General features: G+C 35.5%; 1 protein-coding gene across 6 annotated transcripts in view; it reads right to left on the reverse strand.

Annotated features, from left to right (window-relative positions):
- Positions 1-1633: 1633 nt before the first annotated feature.
- Csgalnact2 (chondroitin sulfate N-acetylgalactosaminyltransferase 2) overlaps positions 1634-23142 on the reverse strand; it is a 37524-nt gene continuing 16015 nt past the window's right edge. For 3 of the 6 annotated variants that reach the window (XM_048807556.1, XM_015498935.2, XM_015498934.2), the window contains 4 exons: positions 22257-22435; positions 20095-20189; positions 9316-9397; positions 1634-3900 (listed from right to left, as the gene is read on the reverse strand). In XM_048807556.1, the coding sequence (XP_048663513.1) occupies positions 3608-3900; positions 9316-9397; positions 20095-20189; positions 22257-22435 (649 nt within the window). In that variant the 3' untranslated portion in view covers positions 1634-3607. Of the gene's footprint in view, positions 3901-9315; positions 9398-20094; positions 20190-22256; positions 22436-23142 lie in introns of those variants that run through there. The other 3 variants (XR_007349243.1, XM_048807557.1, XM_048807558.1) reach the window with 3 other exon arrangements.

Raw genomic sequence — 23142 nt, forward strand, 5'->3', positions numbered from 1 at the left:
AAGCTTTTGGGGTACAGCTCATATCCAAACTACCCCAGTCCCTCTCTCAGAATATCTTGTTGTGCTATATTTACCTTTCTTAAGATGTAAAATGATACAATGCCTATGTGATAAAATGAGATAAATGACATAGACACTGGGACATGGGGTTAGGCTACTACTGACCTTCTAAGTTCAACACAAACACTGTGATACCATGCCAGTGGATCTGATAACTAGATGGGTACTACATAGTATGACAAAGGGATGATTCATATTCCAGGCAGGATGGAGTGGGATGGCATGTGATTTCATCACACTGCTCAGAATATTCATCATACTGTTCAGAATAGTGCATAATTTAAAACTTCTAAATTGCTTATTTCTAGAATTTTCCATTTAATATTTTTGGATCAGCTGACCACAGGTAACCCAAACTGCAAAGAGTAAAACTGTAGATAAGGTGGGACTACTGAATGGTAACGCTCTGTACTTTCTGTTCAATTTTGCTATGAACTTAAAACTTCTCTAAAAAACAAAGTTCGTTAAAGTAGAAATCATAAAGAAAAAAAGACTAGTCAAATTGAAGTTAATTTTTACTCATCAAAAAGTACAATCAAGGGCTGGGGTTGTGGCTCAGTGGTACAGTGCTTAACTCACATGTGTATGTGTGAGGCAATGGGTTCGATTCACAGCACTGCATATAAATAAATGAATAAAATAAAGATCCATCAACAACTAAAAAAAAAAGTACTATCAAGAATGGAAAAAGAGAAGCCACATCCTGGGAGAAGATAATCATCTTGATTACGATAAATATTTAATCAAGAAAAATTGGTATCTAGAATATGAAGAATTTCTATGAGCTGGTAAAAATGGGCAAAAACACTGGAAATACAAATTATAACTACAATTCATGCCTAAAGCTCACTAGGTCGGCAAGAATTACTACTGATAATAAGTATTATCAAGCATGAAAAGTAAATTTTCCCAGTACTGGAAGGTGATCCACTTTGGAAAGTAAGTTAAACATGTACCCACCCAATGACTCAGCATTTTTACTCCTAGAGAAATACTAGCTTGTGAGAAGCATGTAGAGTGGTGTTTACGACACCACTGCTTCTAAGAACAAAGCAAACACGCCGCAAAAAACTATATACAACCCAAAAAACTACCAACAATAGAATAACAACAAATAATTAGAAAAAATCCAAGTATTTATCAGTAAAATAGAACAATTAATAAATATTGCAGTGTGTTCATACAATAAAATATTATTCAGTAATAAAAATGAACCAGTTTTGAGGTTAATATGGTGAATCTCAAAACATAATACTAAAAGAATATAGTATGAAATAATATATAAAAAACTTTAAAAAGGAAAATTAAACAGAATTCTAGATACACTGTTGGAGGAACTATGACAAAAAAAAAATCAACTGGAAATTATCACAAAAATCAGATGGTGACTATTGTGGAAAGGGAAAGGATATGTGCTCTAGAAGGGCCACAGGGGCCTGTCATTGGTGATATCCTGTATCTTTATCCAGGTGGCATATACTGCTGTTTGCTTCATTGTTCTTTATACACAATTGCATATTATATACTTTTCTGTATTTGTGACATTTTACACTAGAAATAATTTTCATTTAACTTTTGGTAATAAAATATTTTATTGGTACCATTTTAATGTCAAAACAGTAATGTTTCTCCTGCTTACCTTCTATCCTTTCTATTTTTAAATTAGAAGAGAGTTTTAAAAAATAGAAGTAAAAGTAAAATAACTTGATTTCCTCAAAAAACAAGCTGCAACTTACCATTACAAACAAGTTCTCTCATTTTAAATGCCATAATTTACTGGTCTTCATAATAAATAACTGCATACAAAAGGGACAATAGCCTGAATTAATTTTTCAGAGGACATTTTACACATCTTTAAAAATACCTAACGCTACCCCAACTTAAAATATGTAAAAATAATTAGTTAAGTTACTGTAAAATTTAATTCATGTAGCACCTAGAAATTTGGAATTTGTAATATAATATTTCAGATAATATGACTTACAGAGCAAAATGAATAATAATTTTTCTTCTATGAATTTTCAGGGGTTTGTATACAAATAGTAGGTCCCTTTTAAAATTCAAAGGATAAAAAAGTTTATGCAATGCCTTTAACCTTCTAATTTCTGGATCTAGCAATTGACCTAATGGCAAAAGATCCATGTGTGATAAATAATGTAGTATAGTCCTATGTGAATATAATTTCTTATTCATCTTGTCTCATTAATATAATATATACTTCAATTAAAACATTCTATCTATAAGTATATATTTCTCTAAAATAGTTTGTAATTCAGATTTTTATTCAAACTACCTTCCCTTTCTTCCCTTTTCTCAAATCAGATTGGTCTTATTGTATATACCTCATTCAATTGCTTTTTTCTCCCCTCAGAAATTCTCTTTCAATTCAAAATATTGTAATTATGCAAATACAGATATAGCAAATATACACATTATAAAATAAAGGATAACAATACATATGGATCCATGCTAAATGAGATAATACAAAGCAAAAACACATGCTATGCTCATCTATCCTGAGCCTCCTCAGGAAGGCACTGATATCTCTCACTCACATAAACTTGATGATCAAACATAGCTAGTATCCTGCATTCCAACATATTAAATGCTCTGTTAAAAATGCTTCCACATTTGTTCAAAACAGTCGATAGCAACTTTGACCAACATATTGATAGAGTAACAACATATTTTTAATCAAGTAATAGATTCTAAACTATTTTCTACTATTATCCACTTATTTAAAAACAGACATTTGGGGGCTAAGCCATATTAAGTTAAGGGATTTTGGTTTTTGTCATCTCTTGACTGGTTGGGAATTTCAGATATGTCAATTAATTATTATCTGCTTCAGTAAAAAAGGATTTTTAAGCTATTAACCAAAGTTAATAGTCTTCCTTTAAAAATGAAGCAGATTGCTGGGTGTGGTGGTATTTGCCTGTAATCCCAGCTACTCAGGAGGCTGAGACAGGAGGACTTCAAGTTGGAGCCAGCCTTGGCAAGTTAGTGAGAACTTGTCTCAAAAAATAAAAAGGGTTGGGGATACAGCTCAGTGGTAGAGGGCCCCTGAGTTCAATCCCCAGTACCATGAAAAAAACAAAGAAAAACAAAACAAAAATCAGATTGACTGACTTAGTGGTCAGCAGGTGAAGTGAAGAAATAGTACCTGTCCCTGCACCACGTCTGTACCACTGTCTCCTCTGTAGCAATGTGCCTAGAATATTCTATCCCTTCACCAGATGCAATCACAGCATGCAATCTCACAGAATCAGAACATGGGCACCAGGCAGAAAATTGACTCAAATCTACTTTTGGGGCAGACACCAGATTTCATTTTGTCTACTATTCCACAGTGCAGTATTGTCAAATAGGCTTTGCATTGAGACACTTGTTTTTCTTCTTCTATCAAGTTGAACTGCCAACATAATGTCGGAAAGAATATTAAAAATAAACAAGTCTTTTCTGGAAGAGGCACAATATCTGGAACTGGAATTAAGGCTAAATAAATAGTGCTGGTTTATGGTTATACTGTTATACATTAACAATTTTGTTAACCAACAGCTTCACTGTTTGTCCTGTATGCCTGTTTATGAAGATGCATCTCTATTTCTTCCCTGAAGACCATCATTCCCAGATGGGAGTGAGAAGCCTCATTCATGGCTTTGGACTGTATGCACATGCGGTACTGCTCAGGGGTTAGCTCATCTGCACAGTGTTTTTCATGCCAGAGGTGGAAAAGACCAGGAACTGGAGTCCGAATCACAATAAGGTCACCATGTAAGTATTTTCGATAAAGATGAACATCTTCTCCACCCCAACCTTTTACTTCCATGTCAAATCCACCTGTGGGATCAAAATTGACACCATAAGTAACTGCCTGACAGCCAGAGCACAAGCAGACACAATAAATAGTTTAAATGTTCTATTTCAAGTGAGATGACATGGTACAGCAAAAAATCACTGATAGAGACCTGAACTCCTGCTTTGTAAGTCCAGTTACATGTTGACATTTAGTTAAACTCTAGAGCTCAAGTTCAGTTGCTGAGACTATCAGAATGAGATTAGATATTTGAGAATACTTTGTAAACTTCAAAGTTCTATATGGTCAATAAAAGAGAAGGAAATACAAATCACCTAAACTATCCTTCAAGACTTGAGTTTTTCTGGATTACAGGAAACTTTCCTCAGGGGAGAACAGAAGAAAAGGTCAAGCTGGATATAAATCTGAGAATGGATACATAGATGATTTATAGCCACAGGAATGAATAAAATTATTGAAGAAATTCAATAGGTGGTGGTGGTGGTGGTGGTGGGGTGCCAGGTGAAATGGTTCATGCNGGAGGAGGAGGAGGAGGAGGAGGAGGAGGAGGAGAAAAGGAAAAAAAATGTCAATTTCTTATGAAGAAAGATAAGTCAGCAAAAGAGACTAAAAGTGAACCCAGATCAGTGGAAACCTCTGGAAAAGATGCATCTCAGTAACCAACTGAAGAAAGTGTCTCAAGGAATGTGGGGAAAAAGGTACATTCATACAGTGCTGGTGGGAGTGCAAATCAGTGCAACCATTGTTGAAAGCACTATGGAGATTCCTCAGAAAACTTGGAATGGAACCACCATTTGACACAGTTATCCCACTCTCAGCATATACTCAAAGGACTTCAACATACTATAGTGACACAGCTACATAATGTTCATAGCAGCTCAATTCACAATAGCTAAACTGTGGAACCAGTCTAGGTTCCAATTAACAGATGAATGGATAAAGAAAATGTGGTATGTATACACAATGAATACAACTCACCGTAAGAGAAATGAAATTATGGCATTTGCCAGAACATGGATGGAACTGGAGACTACCATGCTAAGTGAAATAAGCCAATCTCCCCAAACCAAAGGCTGAATGTTCTCTCCGATATGTGGGTGCTGACTCACAAAATAGATGAAGGAGGGAAGAGGTGGAAGTTCACTGGATTGGACAGGGTGGAATGGGGAGAAGCAAAAGGAGGATGGGAATGGGAAATATAGAATGTATTGGACATAACTTTCTTATGTTCATATATAAATACATGACCAGTGTAACTCTATATCATTTATAACCACAAGAATGGGAAGTTATACTCCATGTATGTATGATATATCAAAATGTTCTACTGTCATGTATAACTAAAAAGAACAAATTAAAAAACCACACCTTGTAATAAATAGAAAAAAAATAAGAAAGTGCCTCAAGGAAGAAGCTGGCAGGTGTGCTACTCAATTAAGAACTGAAAAAGAATCAATATACTTGGCAGCATAAGTGCTATTTATAACCTTGCCTAGAATAATTCTGATGGAACTACAAAGTAGAGGCTAACTATAGTGGGCTGACAATGATATGGGAAATAGAATTGAGATTATTTTTAAACTGATTTCAAGCTGAACTACTTTTAAAAGAAGTATGTATAACACAAACCACTTGGAGTTTTTGAAGAGTAAGAAAACAATATCTTAAAAGCTGAGAAAAATTTTATAAGGGCTAAGTTTCTCAATTGTGTCTCCTTCCAAATAATTGTATCCTACTTAATTTCACATTTGCAGGATAGACAATAGTCATGAAAACTCTAAAGGATTGCTTTAAACAGTTATAGCTTTACAAAATGCTATGTCTGATTACATCTCAGCTTTTTGTCCTTACAGCTATGAATAAGCTCTTCAAATACAATGATGCAGATACATAAATATAAATGGGGAACTCCTGGTTTTTGGTTTGGCATTTCAGGAGCCTAGAAATCATCACTTGGTCCTAACAAAGAGCTGAACAAACTGAAAAAATCAACAATTCCTTTTAGATCGCTCATAGAAATGAGGTCATTGGGTGAAATTCTGCCCCCCCCCCCCAATTTTTTTAGAGAGACTGATAGGTAGATAAAATGGATCACAGGTTACTAGAGAAGAAATCTCTACAGGAGACAGTACAGAGGAGAAAAACCAATAATTGCCAAATTGCTAGAGGCTCAGTGTAAACATATCTGAGAGTTAAAAATTCCTGGGGTCCCCAGTGATACTGGGATCCCCACACTTGAGAGTTTTACCTTTAGAAGTTCTACCATGTTCTCATACTGAAGATCAGAGAAAGATCCTCTCATGTTTCTGACAAGGGGAGGGAGGCAAAGGTAACCATTTTGAAATATGCCAGAGCATTCTGTTCTTATTAAAAAGGCAAGACCTCAGGAGAAACTATTTAATCCCAGTCTAAATGACCTGGGTGAAGGAAATAATCAATTTTAGCCCCTCTAGCCATCCTGTCTTTGAAGAGAAAAGGGACTGAAAAGGATATGTGAAGTTCACAGTCCAGAGGCACAAGCTCACTAAAACACTGAGACCGAATCATAGTGCTATAGAATAACATTCCTCTCTCCACACTTCATCACCACATCACAAAGGCCTACTTAGTGCAGTTGTTTTTACCCAGTACATAAAGCCCAGCTTTCAACAACAATAACAACAACAGCAAAACACAAGCATCCTAAAAGGAAAAAAATAATTTGAAGAGAATGTAATAATCAGACCCAGATTCAGATACAGCAGGGATATTGGAATTATCAGGTTGGGGATTTAAAACAACTATGAGTAATATGTTACGGGATCAAATGGAAAATGTAGATAACGTGTGGTGGGTAATACAAGCAAAATGGAAATTCTAAGAAGGTATTCAAAAGGAATGCTTCAGATCACAAACATTGTAACAGAAATGAAGGATGCCTTTGATGGGCTCACTGGTAAACTAGATTTGGTTGAAGAAAGGATCTCTGTCCTTGAGGATATAAAAGAAACTTCTAAAACTGAAAAGCAAAGAGAAAAAAAGTTAAAAAAAAAAAAGAACAGAATATCCAAAAACTGTGGGACAACTACAAAAGGTGTAACATATACATAATGGGAATACTAATAATAGAAGAAATGAAGAAAAGAGGAGATCCAAATAAAAGGGGCAAAATTCCAAATGGGAAACTCCCTTTTCACCAGTCCATACTTAGTGTGGAAGCTCTACTCCAGACAAGGCAGACAGAAAATATTGGGGGCTTTACTGCCCCTATCCAGCATTTTTCTCATAAAGCAGAGGTGTTTGCAAGGGAACACCTCTGCTTTATGAGAAGTGTGCTACTGTTTCTATTCTCAGCTCCAGAACAGCTGCTCAGAAATTTTTCCTAAGGGAAGAGACAGTCCACAAGAATAAACTGCTCAAAAGAATGTGACTTAATTTGAAACAAGGCATAGAAAAATTCAAGTCTAAAGGGATTCTTGAAAATAATGGAGATTTTGGTTTTAAGCACTTCAGAGGCTGGTAACTTCATGAGGGCAAAACCTGAACTGTGTAGACCAGTTAGTTTACTAGAGAGAATGAGGGCAGAGACAGGAAGAACATCCCTTCTGGGGTCCAAACACTTGCCTCAAAAACTACCCCTGAAAAAAAGCCTAATTTAATTGGTTCAGATTGCGGAACAATCAGTGCATTCGAATATTGTCACAAACAAGATAGCAATTAGTGAGCAATCAGTGATTCCTAACAGTTGAGAATAATACCAACAAGGGCATGGAAAGAGTCAAAGAGAGGCCTGCTAAATCCAGTGCCACCTCAGAAGATTGTGCACATGTCCTGAGGAGGGACATCAGAGGCTTCATATTGATGGGGAGTTAGGGTGGAGGTAGGAAAATTCACTAAATAGTCCTGCCAAGTCAATAAATAAATAAGAAAAAGGAAAAACAAGCCATAGAAATAGGGGAATCAGTATCCAGAGTTGCCACAATATATTGCCAAAATGTCCAGTTTAAGAAAAAAATTACAAAAGCATAAAAAAAATGTAGGGCCCTATGATAGGGCCCAGATGTAGGCTTTAACAGACAAAAATTCCAAAGTTGCCATTATAAATATATTCAAAGTATTAAAAAAATTCATGCTTAAAGAAGTATAAGAATGTAAGATAACAATATCTCATTAAATACAGCATATTATTTGAAGGGAAATTACATCTATAGAAAAATAACCAAATAGAAATTCTGAAGTTAAAATAACTGAAATGAGAAAACCATTAGAAGAACTCAACAGTATATCTGAACTAAAAACAGAATCAGAGAACTTTAAGATAGATTAGTATTTCTGCTTTTGAAAGTGAATGCTTAAAGTTATACTAAACAAGAAATCAGGGAAAAGGGCATTAGTTTCATTTAAGAGTCTTTTTATCATTATTTCCTATAAAGAGACAACATGGAGGGATTTCCAAAACAAATGGCTAATTTTAAAAATAAATGTAATATGGAATTAAAATGTACATAAGACATATGACTTCTACTATGATGTGGCAAGGGAATCACTAAATGAATCAGGAGACATGGAATTCAGGTCAGCATGCTTTGCTGAACTATTCTCTGACACTTTTTATTTTTATTTTTTGGTATCAGGGATTGACCAAGGGGGCACTTAACCACTGAACCACATCCCCAGCCCTTTTTTATATTTTATTAGAGACAGGGTCTCACTAAGTTGCTTAGTGCCTTGCTTTTGCTAAGGCTGGCTTTGAACTCATGATTCTCCTGCCTCAGCCTCCTGAGCTACTGGGATAACAGGCATGCACCACCACACCTGGCTAGATCAGATTCTTCACCACATCTTTGAGCTTATGGGATGAACAACTAAGCCACTGAATCCCACTTCAATCAGGCTGGAAAGAAAATCTCTCTTTTCCTAAACAATGGAATTTTGCATAATAGTTCAATAGACAAAAAAGAAGTTCATCTTTAAATGAAAACATATGAAAATCCTTAAACTAGATTACCTAAGACTACTTGCAGCTGTAACAACCCAGGAATACTACAGTAGGTTATAGAGAGACCTTTTGTAAGAGTACTGCAATCAACTACAATTTAGGCAACATGCCAAATAGGTGTTTTAAAAAACTAGTGGTGTTTTGATTTCAAAGGAATTAGTAAATATTACACTTTTATCTTTATCTCTGCTTGTCAAAGACATTAATATAAACTCACTTTGCCTTTTACATTTCTAAATATAACCTGAGACATACATGATTCAAAAGAAAAACACTTATTCCTAGTGGCTTGGGAGGCTGAGACAGTGGTTGAGTGCCCCTGAGTTCAATCCCCAGTAACCTGGCTCCCCCCCTGAAAAAAAAGAAATAAAAATACTCAAGTATGAAAAATTTTTGAAAAACACCATAAGGTCTATAGTAAATATGTAAAGTCCCATCCTTAAATGTAAGATAAACTTACCAATGGTCAGAAAATCAGATCGATATTGACAAGTCATTCCGAAGCCAAAATCTCGCCAAAAACCAGAATCCTTTTTGTGAACCTTAAGTTAAAAAAAAGAAAAAATTCAATTTAATTCCTCGAGAACTAGAAGTTTTAATCAATAACGAATCAAGTTCTTTTCCAAAGAAAACTTTTTTCCTATTATTTATATGACTGACAAAGGATTTTTGTTATTAACTTTGTAAAAAACCCAAAAATATAGTAATCTGTGTGAGCCAAGGATTTTTACCACTTGCAAGTGATGAAAGTGTATGAGCTCTATACAAGGTGCAAGCTGGTAACTAATAATCAAATAGTGCAGTCCTGACCTCAAGGGGCATACATTCTAGGAGGACAAGACTTGCACAAATTTACACTGCAATGCACCATGATTAACCATACAAATACCTTATTTGGGTGCCTCCCCAGTACACATTTCTCAGCCCCCCTCTTGATAATACAGTTTTGTTCTGGTAATTACCTGGCCCCATGCATCCCATGAACTTTGGGAAACTCCTGTCACCTGGTAGTTTCTGAGTAAGCCCTGAGTACTTTACACCAATGAGAAAATCTCATTCTACTTACTTTAGGGAAGAGACAACCATTAGGTATTAGACAAAATTCAGGCCAACAAGCTAAAAAGGGAGGGTTGTTGGGGACTTCAGAAAACAAAGCCCCTTTATTCTTCCTAGAGAACTACTAGAAAATTCACTTGTTCTTTTTGGATGGTATAAGGCAAGGGTCAGCAAACTATGGCCTTGGGCTGACTCTGGACTGCTGTCTGCTTTTGTAAGTTATTTAATTTACAGTGTTGCAGTTGAGTAGAAATATTTCCTATCTGGTTCTTTACAGAAAAGTTTGCCAATCCCTCATGCAGGATGCAGATACAAAGCTTGGAAATGCTCAGTTCTTTTCCACCATGAGGGAAACCAAATTCAAAATGAAGTTGTCACTGCTGAATTCCAAGTACAGAAAGTAATGTAAAATCAGGGCTTTGTGGAAAATTAACAAATAAATACATATATATTCTGGTGGCAATACATGCCAGGACAAGAAGTAACATGACAGAAGAAAAGCCTTTCTTACATAATTGCCATAAAAGGCTTCTCTGAGGAGGTAAACTTTGAGCAGGAACCTGACTGACATGAGGAGGCAACTAGGCAAATTATGTGGAAGAAATCATTGCAGACTAGGAGAGCAGCAGGCAAGATGACTCTGGCAGGAGTATGCTTGTAGCATTTAACAAATAACAAGGGAATGACTGTGGCAAGAGCAGAAAATGAGGCTCTGGAGTCAAGAAGGGGCAGTTAGTATTTCTTAAAGATAAGTAGTATATGCTATTTTTGTATGGTTATCGGAATAATTTAGAAGAGGCAAATGTTAGGACAGGAGAGGGGAAGAATGGCTAGAGGAGGTCCTTATAAATACAACAGAGGTTACCACAAAAGGATAAGCTGGTCTTATGAAGGGACATGGGACATTCCATTGGGAATGTGATAAGTTGAGGCAGTAAGGCTGACAGAACTCTTGAGATGATAATGAGGAAGAGAACTTCTGGCTGCTTCTCTTTTTCCATGTGAAATAGTAAGCAAGATAATTGGAGGGTGAAGGGTACTGGGATGGTTATGAGAGTCCAGTGTGGCCTCAAGGACAGAGAATGATGAAAGTGTAAGGCACAGGACTCTAGAGCAGTCAAGGAGCCTGAGACTCTAAAGTCTATAGATTAGGGTTATACATCCTAAGATTTGGGTCTGGGTGATAGACTTGGAGTTCTATGGGAACACTGGAAGGAGCAAGGAACAAAGGAGGTGAGTACACAGCAAAGAGGTTGTGGCTATGACTGACCATGGAGCTTGACTTGGGTAGGAAGCAAGAACCTGGATGTGAGAAGAACAAGAGAAAAGAGAGAGGTGCCTCACACAAACTGTAGCATGCTAAGACAGTTTCCTTCAGGAAATGAAGCTGGAGTGGGATCTTTTAGATGAATGAACAAGTGAAAGATGATATGTTAGGGTAGAGTTCCGGAAAAAGAACAATTTGTGCAAAAGCCAGCAAATGGGAGAGCACTGTAGGTTAGGGATGGAGAAGACTAAAGGCTAGAGTCAGAAGGAGAGGTGACTACAGTACAGAGACGGCTCAGCAAACTTATTCCATACAAGGCCATGGAGTCTATATTTCAGGGTCAAGTAGCATATAATCTGTCACAATTATTGTACTGTGCCTGTACTGTGAAAGTAGTTGCTGACCATAAATAATCAAATGAGTGTACTGTGTTCCAGTAAACTTTATTATGGACACTTAAATTCATATTTCATATAATTTTCATGTGTTATGAAATATTATTTAATGTTTTTTTTAGTTATTAACATTGTAAACATAACTTGTAATTTATAGGCTATATAAAACAAGGTAGAAGGACTGACTTGGACCACAAGCCATAACTGCTTGTGGTACACAAGGATGTACCTGTGGTTCAGGTTTATCCTAATGGCAATGAGTGTTCTTTGAAGAGCTGGAGAAGAAGTAATGTGATGTTTTTGGAAGATCACTTTGGCTGGAATTCAGAGAACGAACTAGAAGAGGTAAGAAGGGAGGCCAGTTAAGAGGCAATGACTATAACTACAAATGGAAAATAAGTGGTATAGATTATTCTGGTCTGTATGAGAGAGAGAGAGAGAGAGAGAGAGAGAGAGAGAGAGAGAAAGTATTAACGTGAAAGATTTAGGATCTGCAGTGGGTGTCTTTCTTGGAGATGGAGTCCAGGGAAAGGGCCATCCCAGAAAGGAACGATGAAGAACTGGATTCTGGTCATAATGAATATGAATCATCTGCAGCATAGCCACAAGGACATTTCTGGAGATGGTAGGAACATCATACCTGGATCAGCTTTGTGCACATTGTCTCCTGGTTGTTGTCCAACCATAGGAGACTGAGCAGCTGTTCCTTCTGCTGCAACCACTTGCCCTAATCACTATTTAGCTGGTTCCTGCCATTGGATAGTTCCTCCTACAGTGACCTCTCAGAAAGGCCTTTCTGACAGAACACACCACAGAAATCACTTCAGTCTTTACAACTTGGCCTGTTTTAATGATCTGCATGGCATGTATTGTATGATTACCTCCACTTTCTTCTATTACTAGAATAAGGATTCTTACGAGCTATCACCATGTCTGTAGGGTTCTGGGGTTCCAAAGGTTAATATTGCCTGACATAGAATGAGCCCTCAATATTTGATGGCTCAATACAATAGAGGCAGTCTGTGTAATACATGAATTGACAGTGTGGAGCATGCTGCCTGGGCCCCCTCCAGCCAGCTATGCACTTGAGCTTGCATTCAACCATAGCACAGCTGTGCCCTCATCTGTTAAGAGGGGGTAATAATAGCACCTACTGCAGAGGTTGTCAGGAGGATTCAATGAATTAACATGTAGGCAAAACAGAATAGTACTGTGCACATAGTAAAGGGCACATTAAAGTATTAGTTATTATCATTAAAATGTCAGAAATTATATATGCCATAAACTATACATACCATATCCTACTTTTAATTTTATACACCTACATTTGCATTGCATTTGTACATTTCATACACACTTTCCTTTTGATACATAATATTCACCACAGTAAGTACTACAATTCAATTTATCATTTTATTATTAAGAGTTTTGTTCCAGATTTCCAGAGGGAATGCCTTCAAGTTTTCTCCATTTAGAATGATGCTAGCCTGAGGCTTAGCATAAATAGCTTTTACAACGTTGGGGTAAGTTCCTGTTATCCCTAGTTTTTCTAGTGTTTTGAACATAAAGGGTTGCTGTATTTTATCAGATGCTTTTTTTGCGTCTATCGAGATGATCATATGGTTCTTATCTTTAAGTCTATTGATGTGGTGAATTACATTTATTGATTTCCATATACTGAACCAGCCTTGCATCCCAGGGATGAATCCTACTTGATCATGGTGCACGATCTGATTGATATGTTTTTGTATCAGATTTGCCAGAATTTTATTGAGGATTTTTGCATCTATGTTCATTAGAGATATTGGTCTGTAGTTTTCTTTCTTTGAAGTGTCTTTGTCTGGTTTAGGAATCAGGGTGATGTTGGCCTCGTAGAATGAATCTGGAAGTACTCCCTCTTTTTCTATTTCCTGAAATAGCTTGAAAAGTATTGGTATTAGTTCTTCTTTAAAGGTTTTGTAAAACTCTGCTGTATATCCATCCGGTCCTGGGCTTTTCTTGGTTGGTAGTATTTTGATGACTTCTTCTATTTCCTTAATTGATATTGGTCTGTTTAAGTTGTGTATATCTACCTGACTCAACCTGGGCAGATCATATGACTTAAGAAATTTATCGATGCCTTCACTATCTTCTATTTTATTGGAGTATAAGGTTTCAAAATAATTTCTAATTATCTTCTGCATTTCTGTAGTGTCTGTTGTGATATTGCCTTTTGACCCAGCTATTCCCCTTCTCGGACTATACCCAAAAGACCTAAAAAGAGCATACTACAGGGACACAGCCACATCAATGTTCATAACAGCACAATTCACAATAGCTAGACTATGGAACCAACCTAGATGTCCTTCAATAGATGAATGGATAAAAATATGTGGCATTTATACTCAATGGAATATTACTCAGCACTACAAAATAACAAGATCATGGCATTTGCAGGGAAATGGATGGCGTTAGAGCAGATTATGCTAAGTGAAGTTAGCCAATCCCTAAAAAACAAATGCCGAATGTCTTCTCTGATATACGGGGGGTGACTCAAAATAGAGTAGGGAGGAAGAGCATGAGAAGAAGATTGCCACTAAATAGGGAAGAGAGGTGGGAGGGAATGGGAGGGAGAAGGGGAATTGCACGGAAGATGGAAGGAGACCCTCATCATTATACAAAATACATATATGATGGTGTGAGGGGGAAGAAAAAAAAGAGAGAAATGTGTCACAGTAGATTGGGTAGAGAGAGGTGATGGAAGGGGAGGGGAGGGGAGGGGGGATAGGAAGGGCAGCAGAATACAACAGACACTAGTATTGCTGTATGTATATATGTAGCTGTATAACCAATGTGATCCTGCAATCTATACACGTGGAAAAATGAGAATTCATACCCCATTTGAATCAAATGTATGATATGTCAAAATCATTGTATTGTCATGAGCAACTAATAAAAAAAAGAGTTTTGCTTGCCTTTAATATTGCCAGTTTATATATATTTTGCTATTCTACAGCTCTGATTATTTGCTCAGGAGAGACTCCTAGAAGTGAAAATTGCTGGATCAGAGGGATAAACCTGTTGAAACCTCCTTGACCCATGGAGCTGGCCTATATTCTTACTAGCCTCATTGCATGGCTATGATTTTTAAAAGCAGCAGGAAAGGCTGGGCTTGTAGCTCAGTGATAGAGCATTTGCCTAGCATATGTAAGGCACTGGGTTTGATTCTTAGCACCACATATAAATAAATAAAATAAAGGTCCATCAACAACTAAAAAAAAAAGCAGCAGAAAAACATATTATATTGTCATTTTAATTTATTTCTAGTAAGGATGACTATTTAAATGTTTATTGTGGATTATTATCAAATGTTTTTTAGCTCATTTTTTCTATTATGTGTTTACTATTGACTTACTTCTAATATAATTTTAAACATTAAATAGAGCAGTTTTTGTCTTAAGTGAGGCCACTGAAACTTAGAAAAATTAGGCAACTTGCAACGGTTACAAATGGTGAAATGAGAAGCTGAAGTGCTTAAACTTATTTTGCTATGCAACATCTAAAATGAATCAGTATTCAAATCATTCTTCTCCACATCCCTCCAAGCCAGACTAGAATATTAGCATGCTCTTACATTCCTTTTCAGGCTTGTGTGTTGACTCTATCTGGCACTTATTTTTGTCTTTTAGTTAGTTTTTCAATTAAGTTTACTAAAGTTTTTTATTTTGTAATGACTTAGATTTACAGAAAGTTGCATTAACAGTAAACAGTTTTCCTCACACAGTTTTAGTTTTTCCTAACATTATTATTTTTTAAATATTTATTTTTTAGATGTAATTGACACAATATTTTTATTTTATGTGGTGCTGAGACTCAAACCCAGGGCCTTGCACGTGCTAGGCGAGCATTCTACCACTGAGCCACAATCCCAGCCCCCTAACATTCTTATCTTACATTGTTGCAGTGTATTTTGTCAAAATTAAAGAACACTCAACTGAGTTCCAGACTTTGTTTGGATTTCACCAATTTTCCCTTGAATATATTTTTTTCTGTTCCAGATCTAGTCAAGAGCACCACATTGCATTCAATTGTTATGTCTCCTCTTGCCTATGGTTTCTAAGTCTTCCTTGTTTTTGATGACCTTGACAGTTTTGAGAACTAATGGTCAGGTATTTCTTCATCCCTGGATTAATATCTGCTGGGTTCCTGACTGACATTTTCTTGATTTTTTTTCCCTGGTACCAGGGATTGAACTCAGGGGCATCTGACCACTGAGCTACATCCCCAGCCCTATTTTGTATTTTATTTAGAGACAGGGTCTCACTGAGTTGCTTATCATCTTGCTTTTGCTGAGGCTGGCTTTGAACTCATGATCCTCCTGCCTCAGCCTTCCAAGCTGCTGGGATTACACGTATGTGCCACCGTGCCTGGTGCATTTTCTGATCTGGTTCATTTTCTGATCTTACTTACATGTGAAATATAAAAAAGTTTAACTTAGAAGTTGAAAGTAGAATAGTGGTTACCCGAGGTTGGGGAGAGTTGGGAGAAAGAAGGGATGGGAAAAGGTTGATCAGTGAGTACTGTTATAAAAAAAAAAAAGAATAAGAAGCTCTGATGTGCTATTGCACAGCAGGGTGACAATAAATAACAAAAATGTATTGCATATTTCAAAAATCTAGAAGAAAGAATTTTAAATGTTTTCACCATAAAGAAACAATAGATGGGGGCTGGGGTTGTGGCTCAGCAGTAGAGTGCTTGCCTAGCACATGTGAGGTGCTGGATTTGATCCTCAGCAACACATAAAAAATAAATAAATAAAATAAAGGTATTGTTTCCAACTTAAAAAAAAAGAAACAATAGATGTTTAAATACATGTGTTTATCCTGATTTGAACATAACACCATGTATACCTTTATGGAAATATTATGATACCCATAAATATGTGTAATTTTTTTTTGGTGCTAGAGATTGAACCTGGGCCTTGTGCATGCAAGATGTAGTTGGACACAATATTTTTATTTTTATCTACCAACTGAGCTATATCCCCAGCCTCAGTATGTGTAATTTTTATGCATCAGTTAAAAATAAATTTTAAAAAAGTTAATTTTCTCTTTTTATATTATATAATTTGTGAGTGAGTTACCTAGCTCCACTTTCTGGAAGAGGGGTATTTACTACTCTGAAATTCTGTAAGTAAGATTCATCTCTTTTTCCCTATTAACCTAATGTAACTTATCCATTCATTTATTATTATTATTTATTTACTCACTTATTTATCTCAGGATGGACTGACAGATATTTATTTTATGCTTTAGGTTATAATTCAGGTCTAGATTATTTTGTTATTTTGTTGCTCAAGTTATTCCATAGGAGGATTTTTAGTTGGATCCTGAGACTCTTTGACACATCTCCATCCTCTGTCATTTAAGACTGTTATTTATTGGTGCTAGAAAATGCTCTAAGCTCCTCTTGTATATTTCCTTTTCTAGTCCTACAATCAATTATTTTTCCAAGGAGCCTTGGTTCCTTTTACTGGAGAATAATATTAAAAAACAAGATTTGGGAACTGGTTATGTTTGTTACTATTGGGGTGTCACTGGTTTAGATTCTCTCAGCTCACAGAGCTAGGTAAAACACACCTATATGCCATGTATACACCCTTCGATTTTTTAATCCCAAATTGCTATTTGCTTTTTCAAAAGCAAAATACTTGTTTCAGCATAACTATTTAGACTTAATTGAAAGTTTTGTTTTTTGGTTGTTGTTTGTTGATCACTATTTTATTGTCTAGTCTTCCTCTCTCATTTTTCATTCTGCTAAATTAGATAAAAAGGGATCTGTGAGAAATAAATTTTGAGTCTTCAGTGTCCAAAATGTCTATTTTACCTTCAAATAGTAGGTCAAATATGGACTGTAGAATCAAAGATTATTTTTCAGAATTTTCATGGTGTTGCTTATTTTTTTAGCACCAATATTATCAAAAAGAAGGTTAATGTTAATCTGATTCTTACTTCTTTGTGGACAAGTTGGGTTATGCTATTTTTAGTGTCTCTGGAAGGTACCAGGATTTTCCATTGATTGCTCTCAAATGCCAGGAAGATTTATTTTTCCTTATCTCTGCCAAGGTTTCTTCCCTATCCTCCCTGCCCCATTCTCTTTTGTTTTCTTTCTGGAACTTCTATTAAACAATCTGAGAGCTTCTGAACTGATTCTCCATGTCTCATTTTTCTCTCTCATTATTTCTTGGTCATATGTGCCATTTCATCTGTGACGATTCCACTCTTCAGCTCATTTACTGATTTCTATTTTTTCATAATTTCCAAGTTCTGGTCCTTTTTTACTAAGAAATCATAAGATTTTAAGATTTTTAATGTTTTCTCTAATGATCATAAAGATAATATGTATTTTAAAGTTATTTTATACCTACATTCATATTCTCATGTGTTAATTTTTCTGTTTATTAAAATTTAATAGTACTGGTTTTCCTTAAACATTTGTTTAGTCTTGGTTAATTGCTACTTATTTTTGTTTCAAAAATCCATGGCTTTCAGTCATGATTATGGGGGACTATCTCCAGTAATAGTAGAATAGGGGCATAACAGGGTCACAGGAAGAATGTGCTCACAGTGGCTCATCTTTGGAGTCTAGCGGGGTTTCCTATCTACCCTGACCTGCCTCTCCAGCTCCAGGGACCACAGGCACTTCTGTGGCCTAATGGTTGATCCTTATGATGCTCAGCATGGGTTCCCTCTACTCCCTATCTGCTATGAGCTCAGAGAATGCAAAGCAGATTCATCTTTACTCACTGCTCTCCTGAACATGTTCTAGACTGTTCTCTCCTCTAGCAATCCTATGCCAACTGTTATAACCTGATAGAGGTTTCTCAAAATTTATGTCTACTGATGGCTTTTCTCATTTTCCAATATTAATGTACCTATTTCTTTTTAATAACTAATTTTAAAAGGATTTGGGGTATCAGATAAGGTAGATGTCAGTGCTGTTTGTCCTTCTAATTTAGTGTCAATATTCCTAAGTAATACTGGCCTACAGATAAAGTGGAGGGAAGTGTGTGTGTGTGTGTGTGTGTGTGTGTGTATGTGTGCATGCTCTACTATGTACTGATATCAAGATGAAATATCTTAAGTAGATTATAATGTGTTAGTATTACCTATTTGAAAGTATGGAAAAACTCATCAATAAAACATTTATGTATATACAATGTAACTTTTTGATAACTGCTCTAATTTTTTAAAAGGCTTTTAAGTTTCTTCACTTCTTATTTATAAAATTCTAACAAGAACTTCTCTTGTTTAATATTTTATAGATTCTCAAATCTTTCCTTCTATTTAGAATTTTTCAGCTTACTATGTAAACTTAATTCTGTCATGGATTCATATTCTAATTTTCAATGTAGTTTTTTTACCCGATATTTTCCCACTATATATATATATATATATATACACACACACACACACACACACACACACACATATATATGTGTGTATATATATATTTTTAAAAATTTTTTTTTGTTGATAGACCTTTATTTATTTATTTATATGCAGTGCTGAGAATTGAACCCAGTGCCTCACACATGCCAGGCAAGTATGCTACCACTAAGCCATGGCCCCAGCCCCTGCCCACTTTATATTTACAAAAACGATTTTTTGCACATAAACAATAAGCTCCTATATTTGTCAATCTATTTTTACTTCATTCATTTCTACCTTTATCTTTCTTTCCTCCTGCTTTCCTTGGAGTTTTCAATTGATGATTTAGTTCATTTGTTTTTACTTTTTCTTAACTCTAACGTTAAAAGATTATACTATGTGAAATTTGGTATCTGGATCTTGGAGCAGAAAAAGGAGACCAGTAGGAAAAATGGTAAAATTCTAATAAAATCTGTAGTATAGTTAGCAGTAACTCACCAGTAGTAATTTCTTAATTCTGACAAATGTACTATGGTTATTTAAAAATTTAGGGAAGCTGGACTTACAGGAACTCTTGACTTTCTTTGTAAACTTCAATTATTCCAAAATAATGTTTATTTAAAAAATTAAAATGACATACGTAAGTACAGTTTGGTAACAACCATAAGTTTTGATATATGATTGTCTAAGTATAATTAGTATAATTTTTCTTCTTAGTTGATTTGGCAGAGGAGTTTTAATTTCTAGTTAGTGGAGGTTTTTGTTTTTTGTGCAGGGCCTTTGCATGCTAGGTAGGCATTCTACCACAGAGCTATATGCCCACCCCTGGTCAGTAGAGTTTTGAAAAATTAAACTTTTAGTATTAGTAAAAATAAGTTGGCAAAAACGTATAATTTCAAATTCCAGAATATGAAGTTTTTCTTTGTAATCTAACTTTTCCCAACCCCTTCACCCTTGCCAGCCGACAATTTTGAAGCAATAAGGCATTTTACTGGGGATTGGAAGTGTGAAAGAGACATGGGAATGTGTTTATAATAACTGAAACTCTGTTTCCTATTTGTACAACAAACTTAAAAAACAGCCTTTCCTAACTGGCAATGTAAAAGTCTTACCAGCTGCTGCTCCACAGGTGGTGGTGCATCCTGGTTGGCATAAACGATGGCAGGATTGTAAAGACTGAACACCACAGGGTAAAACACTTTTTTACCTATAAATTAAAATATATGTTTATATCATACAAGAAAGTTGTAAGATGAAGAATTGATCTTTATTACTCTCTATATATTGAGATTTTATTAAAGTCCTTTTGTAATCACATATGATTTTATTTTAGCAATATTTATTTTATCAATATTCAATCTATAGAACGTTATGTCAATTTGATGAACATGATGATGATTTTGTGACATATTGGTAGGTCAGGCTATGAAAACACAACTGCAAAAGAACAGAGATTAAAACAGACTAAAGGATGCTTCATATATTTATTCCCTTGAACTTTGGGGAGATACACAAATGAATTCTCTGAGCTATTAATTAGGTGATCCACCTATTACTCATTATTTCATCTAATTAGCAGCACTAGATGTAGATTAATAACTGACAATACCAAAAACTTAGAAACTTCAGTTAAATCTACCCTTCAAACAGAATAATCAAAAACAGTAAATAGGGCTGGGGTTGTGGCTCAGTGGTAAAGTGCTCGCCTAGCACATGTGAGGCCCTGGGTTCAATCCTCAGCACCACATAAAAATGAATAAATAAAATAAAAGCATTGTATCCAACTACAACTAAAAAAAATAAATATTAAAAAATTGCAAATACAGTGAATACTGTACAATGCATAGATATGTAGGAAATAATTAAAACAGAACTGCAGACAGATTTAAACTAAGATCTGGAAAAGCTGGGTTAGATAAGGATTAAAAATATCTGATGTTAATAGCCCTTACAGAAGACCTTGGCATTAGCTTTCAAACTGATAGCATCTTAAGGACCTTAAAGGATAACTGGCCCATTTGCCCTCAAAACAGAAACCCTGATATGACTGAATTCAATCATGGTAGCATGAAGTGCTCAATAACCATCAAGCAGCCTAGAAGTGACAGCAGCCTTTTTACTATAAGATGCATAACTAATGAACATGACACCTTCATTCACACTCACTTAAGGGATAGGGATGCTCAACTTCTCAGAGGATGGTCTATTTCTGGATATAAAAATATTTTTTTTACACTGAGCAAATATGTCTCCTTCAACTTCCATGTTTTGAATTTCATGCTGTCTTAAGTAAAAAAAACATACCTAACCCACATTTACTCATTGGGTTCTGAGAGAGCGCCTGACAACTTTTCCCAATCAAACTCACTAATAAGAAATTAGTCATTTTTGTATACGAAGAGTTCCACATAAAAACATTTAATATGAAATTCTTTTATTTAAAAATGATTTAATTGAAAAATGTATATATTTATGGTATATAACATAATGTTTTGATGTATGTATATTCTGTGAATTGACTAAACCAAGCCAATTAACTATTACCTCATACACTTTTTATTATGGCAAGAACATTTAAAATCTATTCTCTTAGCAATTTTTAAGTATATAACACATTGTCACTAACTGTAATCACCATGTTATATAATATATATTTACTGAACTTATTTTCCTGTTGAGACTCTTTAATACAGAAAACTCTTGATTTTAAATTTAAAATAAAATTTGATTTATAAAACTGTCATTTGCTCATTTATTTTCAAAATATCTACAGCATAAAGCAAAGTATAGGAAACAACCCCAAAATGTATAGTCTGGAGACCAAATACTACCTGTATCCAGACCCCTGCATGAGTGTGCACATGTGTAGATGTGTGCACATGCACGTGTATGGGGGTGGACTATCTGCCTGAGACTGGATATTTCTCACTCTCACATCTCCACACCATCTGTATGGTTCTTTTTCTGACCTGAGTTGCTTCCTCCTCATCAATTTCCAGTCTTCTATTCCTGGCCTTCTTTATTTGACTTCAAATGTAGCCAATAGAATTTGGTTCCAAGAGAACAAAAGATATGAATTTCAGAGGGTCAAATTTTCCAGTTAAATTATTTCAGTTAAATTATGTATTTTAGTTAAATTATACCTAACAAGAAAAAAACATCCTAGCGTTTAATTAAAATTTCCTTTTCCTCAAATTAACTTGATTCAAAACATGGGACATGCCAATGCTGTTCTAAATTCTAAATTCAGCTCATCTACCAACGTTTTACGCACCTGGCTCAGCATTTAATCGGCAGCTGTTAAGGAATTCGGCTGAGAAAAATATGTCAACATCACAGAAAAACATCAAGACCTCTCCCTTGTCCCAAGCTCTGGCACCCACATTGAGTCCTCGTCCACGATTAAATTCTTCATTCAATGAAACCAAGGTGTAATTGTGAAAATTAGACTCACTATGAGGAAAGCACATACAACAAATGCTAAGTCCCACTTAAAGTTAACAATGCTTTTTCTTCAATAGAACTTACAAAATGTCTTATACTTCAAATATTTTATTATGTTGGTTCTACATTCACACAAGGGAAAGGAAATCATCAGCTTCCCATCATCAGGGACAGATATTCACTAACTGCCCACATATGAGGAAATATGCTGGTGGTATGGTATGAGATTTCCAGTTACCAAGTGGCCACAGACCCTTAAAATTTTAAAAACCTACTGGGGAGATAAGAAATACACACATGGAAAAATAGCCATAATATTTGATGATGATGATGATAATAATAATAATAATAAATTCTGGGCATAGATGATACACACAAAGAGAGCTTTTCTGATATCTTTTAGGTCTCTGCATAAATGCCCCCTTATCAGGGGGATATTTCCAGATACCATTTCAGAAGTAGTCCAATCTCCCACTCTTTAATTTCCATCCTCTTCCCTGGCTGTTTTCCTTAGTATCACCAGACATGTTTGTGTGAATGTCTTCCTGACTCCATGAGAGTAGGGATTTTGTTTTGTTCATTACCATGCACACAGTGCTCCTCACAGAGTAGGAGTTCAATATATATTTGCTGAATGAATGAATGAATAAATGAATAGCAGGTCTGGGAAGAGACTGCTTATGTGTGGAGTAGTTAGAGAAGATATTAGAAGCAGA

The sequence above is a fragment of the Marmota marmota genome, unplaced genomic scaffold (assembly GCF_001458135.2).
Source record: "Marmota marmota marmota unplaced genomic scaffold, marMar, whole genome shotgun sequence".
NCBI lineage: Eukaryota > Metazoa > Chordata > Mammalia > Rodentia > Sciuridae > Marmota > Marmota marmota.